General features: G+C 34.7%; 1 protein-coding gene across 3 annotated transcripts in view; it reads left to right on the top strand.

Annotated features, from left to right (window-relative positions):
• The first annotated feature begins 2930 nt into the window (after window positions 1-2930).
• Window positions 2931-9270, top strand: part of LOC136030162 (UDP-glycosyltransferase UGT5-like) — a 53069-nt gene continuing 46729 nt past the window's right edge. For all 3 annotated transcript variants that reach the window (XM_065708890.1, XM_065708889.1, XM_065708891.1), the window contains exon 1: window positions 2931-3753. In XM_065708890.1, coding sequence (XP_065564962.1) covers window positions 2932-3753 — 822 coding nt within the window. In that variant the 5' untranslated portion in view covers window position 2931. The remainder of the gene's footprint in view (window positions 3754-9270) is intronic.

Here is a 9270-nt window from a genome sequence, read left to right as displayed (position 1 = left end):
TTAACACGTTTTTGAAGGTATTGAAAGTACGGGTGTGCGAAAAAAGTTTGAAAATTAATTTTAAGAAGACTAAGTCCCTTAGACTAGCAGTAAATGAGAAGGACGAGATGATTTTAGGTAATGAAAAAATCTATCAAGTTCGTAGCTTCACTCACTTACTTAGTAATATTAGTAAAGATGGTCAATATAATAAAGATATAATTTTTTGAATAGCCTAGGTGTGTTTTTTTTTGCAGTTGAAATTTTTTGGAAGGATAGGAAGATAACTTGGCGAAGTAAGATTAGGAAATTGAAAGCCGCAATAATGACAGTGGCCATTTGTGGCATTGGAACGTGGGTGATTTGAACGGCTGAGAAAGATTTGTAAATTTCTCCAAGGGAATCGTGTGAGGACTAGTCTGGTACTCGTTTGATTGACCGTATATCAAGTAGTAAGCTTTACAAAAACATGGTTAGACCCCACTTTCTAAACCCATAATGAAAGAAAGCACCTTTGAATAGATGGGGATGGAAGAGGAAAATCTGCAGCTGTGTTGGTTGCAGGCGGGTTGGCTTTGCTATAAGTTGTTATTGCCAGTAGTATCCAAAATGAATGAAGTCAAACAGTTCTTGGTAACGAACTGTAGTAAGGATTTACCCGGCTCAATAGGAACCGGAACTCTAAAAATGACAATCTTGATACTAATAGATGCATTAAAAGAATTTGATTTTTATGCTGGTTTTAAATATATAAATTTAATCAAATTTAGTCTTACCCATCAAAAGTTACGAGCCTGGGAAAATTTGCCTTATTTTGGGAAATAGGGGGAAACACCCCCTAAAAGTCGTAGAATCTTTACGAGAGTCACACAATCGCGCATTCTGCGTATCAGAGAGCCATACTGTAGAGTATTCAAGTTTCTATCTACAAAAATGTGGAATTTTGTATTTTTTGCCAGAAGACCGATCACGGGTGCGTATTTATTTGTTTTTTTGTTTCTTTCCCCAGGGGTGATCCTATCGACCCAGTGGTCCTAGAATGTCACGAGAGGGCTCATTCTCACGTAAATTAAAAGTTCTAGTGCCCTTTTTAAGTGACCAAAAAAATTGGAGGGCACCAGGCCTCCTCCTACGCTCATTTTTCCCCAAAGTCACCGGATCAAAATTTGAAGATGGTCATTTTGCTCCGCATAGTCGAAAACCTAATAATATGTCTTTGGGGACGACTTACTCCCCCACAGTCCCCGGAGGAGTGTTTTGACCATTGTTTACATATAGTAATGGCTATTGGGAAGTGTACAAACGTTTTCAGGGGGATTTTTTTTTTGTTTGGGGGGAGCAAGGGGAAGGGGTTTTGTGGGAGGGTCTTTCCATGGAGAATTTATCATGGGGGAAGAAAATTTCCATGATGGGGGTACAGGATTTTCTAATGTTACAAAAAAAAACAATGTAAAAATAAATACGAAGTTTTTTCAACTGAAAGTAATGAGCAATATTAAAACTTAAAATGAACCGAAATTGTTACGCATATGAGGTGGTACATCTTCTCCTTAATACCTCGCTATTTACGCTAGTGTATTTTTAGTAATTTCAACTATTTATTTTAGGGCCTTTGTATTTCCTGGGTCATTCTTAAGGCGTTGGGACAAAATGTAAGCTTTAATGTGAAGAGCGAGGTATTAACGACGGTGCGAACCCCCTCTTATACAAAATAAAAATATACGAATTTAGAAGTTCGTTACGTAAGTTAATTCGTAAGTTACGTATACATATTACCAATAAAAACGGTCTTAAAAAAAACTAAAAGTTCTAGTTGCCTTTTTAATAGCCAAAAATTGGAAGGCAACTATGCCTCCTCCATACCCTTTAAAAAAAAATATAATATGGAAGTTTTGTTTTAATTATTCATCTGCAGAAAGCGAAAATCAAAACATTAATTCAAAAACGTTCAGAAATAAAAAAAAAAAAACAAGTCTTGTCGACTGAAAGTAAGGAGTGACATTAAAATTTAAAACGAACAGAAATTACTCCGTATATGAAAAAGGTTGTTCCTTCCTCAACGCCCCGCTCTTTACGCTAAAGCTTTTTTATTGTTTTATAAAGCAGAGCTTGGAGAAAGAGTTAAACTTTAGCGTTAAGAGTGGGGCGTTGAGGAAGGAACAACCTTTTTCATATAGGGAGTAATTTCTGTTCGATTTAAGTTTTAATGTCGCTCCTTACTTTCAGTCGAAAAAACTTGTTTTTTTTTTATTCAATCTTGCAAAGAATCGGAAAGCACATGAAAAACAAAAGATAAAATGTTTCTGAGAACATTTACAAGGTATTGGAGCTTTAAAGGCAAGGTTAAGCTATTGGATAGAAGTTAGTGGCTAATATAAATACAAAGAAGCTTGCAAAAAGAGACAAGAAAGAACTCTGCAAAACTCTTCAAAAAGAAAAAAAAAACTGAAAAAAGAACATGGAAGAATTTGGGTTTCATTAAGCTTATTTTTTTTTGCACATGAACAAACTTTCTGACAAAAAAGTGAACTGTCATGACTCTAAAGGAGTTAGAAGGCTAACAGTCAAAATATTGTACAACTTTTATTTTACATTTACTTTTTTCCTTTAGTTTCTTGATTTTCTTTTATATATAAATATATATATATATATATATATATATATATATATATATATATATATATATATATATATATATATATATATATATATATATATATATATGTCAAAACTGACATATTTACACATCTGGCCACAAAACCAATCTAAATAGGTCAAAACTTTAAGAAATAATGCGTTACGGCCAAAGGTCGTTAAACAGTTTATTAAATATACTAGTTACTACAGTGATTTTTATTTACCTACGACTAGACTGTGACCATATTGATAATCTTAAAGATAGCATCAGAAAAAAAAAAACAATTTCGAGATAAAAAATGACTGTTAGTTGCAATGAAGCTTCTTGTGTGTCTTGTGAAATTTGTTAGTTTTAACTTGGTTGTTGCATCAAATATTTTAATATTTGAACCTTTTGGTTCCAAAAGTCATAAAAATGTATTTAAGGTTTTATCATATGCGCTTTTAGAGGGAGGTCATAATGTCACATTTTACACATATTCAACAGATGAAGTTTTCTTACAACGAGGTGGAAGAGAATTGATCGTTGAAGATCTTAACTTTGAAGAGCTTCTGAATAATTTTCCTAGTTTCTTTGATTTACGGTTAAACGGTGGCTGGGCTAAGTTCAACCAAATCGCTAATCTGGGTACATTAACCGATCTTGTAGCAACTAAAGTTTACGATAGTCAAAAGCTGAAAGAATTAATGAAAGAAGATTTTGATCTAATTGTGCATTCACTTTTATTTAGCGATGCTTTCCTCCCAATTATCAAACATTGGGATTGTCCATTTGTATACTTAAGCCCATCTGGAATGCCTCCTGGCATGGCCCACTACTTTGGTGGTTCAGAAGAATATGCTACCTATCCTGGTACATTTACATCATTCACTCCAAAAATGACATTTTTACAACGAGTTGTTAATTTTATTGGAGGTGAGGTAATGGGGAAAATGATGGATCATCTATTTTTTACTAGTGGTGAACGACACGCTGAAAGAATTGGACTAGAATACGACACTTTTGAAAAAATGAGAAAAAATGCAAGTTTGGTTTTCTTAAATACGGATGTTTCAACGCATAACATTCGTAATTTCCCAAATACTGTTATTCAAGTCGGTGGAATGCATTGTAGACCAGCAAATTTTCTGCCAATGGTAAGTTTCAATTATAAATATATTATCCTAATTCAATTCTATTCATCAAGGGCTATTCGATAGCAGTGATAAAACTGGAGGTCATGTTCAAATTTTACTAGAGAAGAAAAAGGAAATATTTCCTTTTCAATCTTGTGGCTGAGAATCACTTGCTCTCTTTTCTATCTGTTTACTTTGTCACGACAACCAAGCCACCCTCATAATTTTTTTTTAAATATCAGAAATAAACTCGAAAAAGGAGTTTTAGGAAAAGGCTTGAAATTTTCTTTCATTAGGATATTTCTTTGGAATCGCACACTTGTAATGGCATAAAAACCAGAATGTACCGTACATCAAGAGATGACCCTTAGTTCTGACGTATTCAAGATAAGATCATGGAGATCCCATAGCTTAAATAGTTAGTTACAATAATTATAGCTTTACGTATTGTGGCTTTGAATCCCTCAGTTTTTTTTTCAATGAATTCAAATCAAATCTCAGGCTACAGTTTTTGATAAATTTTTCGTTGTTCATATTATTGACTTACTGATAATGTGAGCATACCACCCGATGCCTTTTTTGAGCTCTTTACGGGTATCGTAATCACTTCTATCGCAGAGTTAGATTTTACTCCTTTTTGAGCTCTTGAAAATGACCAAAATTTCTGTTTTTTAGTATAAAAAAGGCTTAAAGCATTTGTTTCAAACTTAAAACAAACAACCTAACCTTTAAAACAAACAAATTTTGCGATAGAAGCGATTATTGTGATCGTAAAAAGCTTAAAAAAAGGCAACGAGTGGTATGTTCACTTTATTCATAAGTCAATAATACGAAAAGCGAAAAATTCACCCAGTTTGTTAAGTGTGTGACTTGAATTCCATGGATCGTGGAATGTGCGTTAATTATAGTTAGTTAATCAACGGTAGCAGCAGCCTATTAACGGTCTAACAAAGAGTGAATCAGAAACCGTAACTACAGAAAGTTCAGAAAACGCGTTGAAAAATACTGTTCGGTGAAAACACCATTCGCTTAAAGGTGAAACCTATTATACAAATTCATCTTGTTAGTAAAAGTTTATTGTTGAAATTAATTTTGATGTATAAATAGCCGAGTCAAAGTCAAAACGAGCAGAAGTTAATTTTTTAAATTGAATTATTAAAAGTAATTCTTAGTTTAATTTTCCAACTCCTGCCGTTGACATGAAAAATAAAACCATATCATTCCCAAAATGCTTCAATTTATGCTCTTTTACAATCTAGACACATTTACCCTCTTTTTATTTGTTTAAATTGTAAAAGCAGAAGTAGTAATAGTAATAGTCCCAAAAGTTTCAACCTAATACCCCAATTTGTTCCCGGTATAATACTGAGTTGTCTTATTGGCAACCATAAAGACAATGCCTTTTGGAATAAATAGCCGATTCAAACTAAAAAAGATCAGAAATTAACATGGATAGGACTGATAACCCCCCATACCTTCTCAAGACAATAACATAATCTGTGCTTTACTGAAAGCAAACTGCGTTTTAAATGTTTTCACTTTTTTGCTTTCATGAGTAAAAAAAATTATCTGAACTTTGAGGAATAACCTCGGCTATTTATTGTAATTTCTGTTTGTTTGGGTTTTATTTATATATTGACAGTTCTTTATGTTAATATTATGTTTGGAAGATTATTTGACTTAATTTCTGCTGATTTTTCGGCTTAATGAAGTTCTTTACTTTTCATTGAAAAATGTTTCTTGTGGAATAAGTTTTCTAAATTAATTTATAGTTAAACTTTGTTTTTGAGAAACCATGAAACCTTGAGTGTTTTTTTTTTTAGTTTTACTGGATCAAATTACAAGAGGCCTCAGATAAATGATTCCAGGAAAACCCCAAAAATGTAAATTTAGCATTTGAGATCGATTTTTCCAAAACTATTTCCAAGAAATCTAAAAGAGTGATGTTCAAGTTCTTTTAATTTTCATAGTAATTTCATTGCATGACATGTAAACACAATATTGCATGATACAATGGAAAAGAAAAAAATTACAGAAGGTTCCTACAAAGTGAGTTCTACTTGAAAACCGGCACCCTTGCGCAACTACAAAATGAATAAATAATATGATAAGAGTAGTGAAAAAACAAATAAAATAAAAATACTTGAGTTAAAAAGAAAATAAAACTCCGCGTTCGACTCACAATCCATACTCCAAATCAAATATTAACATTATTATAGATAAAAGCCAGCACTAACAACCATGATTTCATATTAATGAATAACTATCATGGAGATATAGTTCTAAATTATTTTTGGAAGCAAAATAGAAGATCGTGAATCCACATAACTTTCACAAATATTCCAAAGCTTTTTATTTTATATTTTTTTTTAGAAAATCTAGATCGTTAAGAATGAATTCTAGGGCAAGGCCATTTTGCTGAATGTCTTCTTAATCTATACCTATTCCAAACAAAAGAAACTAACAAAGAATTAATAGAATCAGTCGCAAATGGTAATAAATCTTTAAGCTGTTTAAGTCTAAAAAGAACACAATGAACTAAACAGGAACGACCATATCAACTTGCAACAACCTCAAAAATGTATAAAAACTCTTTGAAGGATATTTGTCAGGAAAGGTCGATAATAAAAGAGGGAGTGCTTTATTTGAAGACTTTAAAGGGGCTTGATTCGAGATTTTGAGAGTCAAATAGAGTAAAATACTCTGATTGAAAGACGGGGAAAGGGAGGTAAAAATTTTAGATGAGGTAATAATCATACATTCTTTCACAGCTTGATCCTTAGACTATCAAAATGAAGCCTCCAAGATAAATATTCATCAACTACAAGACTTGAATATTTACAAGATTCTTTTCTAGCAATGATAATTAGTTTTCCCTATAAAAGAACAGATATTTGAGAAAGGGATGGTAAGACATGACAAAGCTGAGGAAAGTTGATTAAATGGAGGATTTATTTTGCAGAGGAAAAAACAGTCCTTCGATATCCTTTGGGATAGTTTAGCTATCTTTGGTGTCCCTAGAAAACATCAAGTAGATTATCTTCTCGCCATAGACTCTGGTGACACTGCTATTGCGGCTAAGCTTTCACAGCTCCAAGAAAGAAAGAAGAGATTTTGCAATATAACTTGCGCAATCTTTCTGTTACTATTATTACTACTACCGAATCACTCTAGCACCAAGCTGCCTAAGGACATGCACGTTCCTCCTCCATTCAAATCTATACAAAGCCTTACTCTACCCTCCCACGAAGTGTCATTTGGGGACGACCAACTTTTCGTTTGACCCTAGATGTCATTATAGCCCTAAAAAGCGGGGCTGAACCAGATTTTGGTACAACTTACTTTTTGAGATACAGTCAGTCAGTCAGAAACCCAAAACAATCCATAGGCAAATTCTCTAGAAAACAGCTCTTCAATCCTCCTCTGTTTTTTGGAGCGTCGACGCTTCAGAACCATACTTGACCATTGGCCGAAACGTTCTCTAGAAATTTGACCTTAATACCCTTATCGTCTGTAACTACAGAAACTGTTGTGGTAATATTAATAGTACAAGTACCTTCCCTAAATCCCTAAACATAGACCAACAATATAGTTCCTTTTTCATGCCCGTGTTCATCGCTCAAAAGCACGGAGGCCTTCAAGCCGTGGCTAAAGTTAAGAGCGTTGCTCTAGTAGTAACCCTACGCTACACATATACCAACAATATATTTCCTTTTTCATGTCAGACTCCATCAGGGCCATGTTCACTGCTTAGAGCACGGATGCTCAAAGCCGTTGAATGTTTAGCCTATTTCTCTAGCGGTAATCAATCGCTAAGCGTATACCAACAATATAGTCTTTTTTCACGCCCATGTTCATTCCTCAAAGGCACGGATGCCTGATGCCGTGGCTCGTTTAGACCATTGCTCTAAACTAGCCACGAACCAAGGTTTTGCAAATTCTTTAAATTAACTAATAAATACCAGAGAGTCAGACCCTCATCCCATCTAGCCTATGCCCGCCGCTTAAAGTATGGATACTTTAATATCCATACTTTTAAGTATTAATATCTAAGTATTAGTATTTAAGTATTTTAATATCCATATCTGCCTATATATAGGCAAATTTGGCTATATATAGGCAAATTGGACTATATATAAACAATTTGCCTTCGTCAGTTAGTTACAATCGACAATTGTCAATTTGGCAATTATAATTGCGAAAAGCCAAGGTAGAACCTCAACAGGTTGAGTCTGTTGACTCACTGTGGAGTGACATTCATGAGAGGTGTAGCATAAGTCGGAGACAGTAACAACGGCAATAAAAGGGGTAAAATTAACCTTGCACTTGATGCCCATTTCAGTGGACAATCTATTTTGGTTTTTTCTACAATTGACCATGACTTTGACTTTTGCCACAACTATTCCCTTTTTATTAATTCAAGGTATTTTTGGCTAGTCCGAAATCCACCTCAACTTATACTTAAAGATCTAGCTTAATAATGTAAGCCGTTTTTGAGAAATCGCTTGGTCACCTTTTTGAAAATCAACATGCTCATAGTTTGTTTAGATTTAGTTTAACACCCCCCTGAATATTCCTTAAAGCCTTCATCTTAATACTCATAGCTTGCGTAGTAGTAATAGTTGTAGAAACATTAGTAGCAGTATGCGCATGGCATCTTTAGTTATTATGGCACTTGGTATTAACCAAGTGACATATAGCGACCGCAAATTCTGTCCGTCGGTCTGTCTGTCCCGGTATTGCTTGTCTAGGCACTTCCAGATAAGCTAGGACGATGAAATTTGGCAGGCGTATCAGGGACCGGACCAGATAAATTAGAAATAGTCGTTTCCCCGATTTGACCATCTGGGGGGAGTGGGGGTTGGCCGGTTGATTCGGAAAAAATAGAAAAAAACGAAGTATTTTTAACTTAGGAACGAGTGATTAGATCCTAATGATATTTGTTGTTTGGAAGGATATTATGTCTCAGAGCTCTTTTTTAAATCCCGACCAGATCCGGTGACATTGGGGGGAGTTGGGGGGACCTAAAATCTTGGAAAACGCTTAGAGTGGAGGGAATGGGATGAAACTTGGTGGGAAAAATAAGCAGAAGTCGGAGATACGTGATTGACATAACCGGAACGGATCTGCTCTGTTTGGGAGAGTTGGGGGGAGGGTTGATTCTGAAAAATCAGAAAACATGAGGTATTTTTAACTTACGAAGGAGTGATTGGATCTCAATGAAATTTGATGTTTGGAAGGATATTGTGTCTCAGAGCTCTTATTTTAAATAATATGAAAAAAACTTCGTTTTCTTAAAGAGTTAAAGAGGCTGCGTCCCAAAGTCGAACCTTAAAAGTACAGGAATTAGGAGAGGCAGTTGGGGGGCTGCCGCCCCCCAAACTCCCCGCTTTTAAAGACTCTTTTGTACAGGTTTTTTGTTGTGGGGGGCTGCCGCCCCCCTAACCCCCCGCTCTTGGATTCGGAAAGGCCCTCTTTTTATTAACAAAACAAAAAACCTGTACAAAAGAGTCTTTAAAAGCTGGGGGTTTGGGGGGC

Source organism: Artemia franciscana, chromosome 8 (assembly GCF_032884065.1).
Source record: "Artemia franciscana chromosome 8, ASM3288406v1, whole genome shotgun sequence".
In the NCBI taxonomy this organism is placed as follows: Eukaryota; Metazoa; Arthropoda; class Branchiopoda; order Anostraca; family Artemiidae; genus Artemia; species Artemia franciscana.
This window is presented reverse-complemented; position numbering and strand designations above follow the sequence as displayed.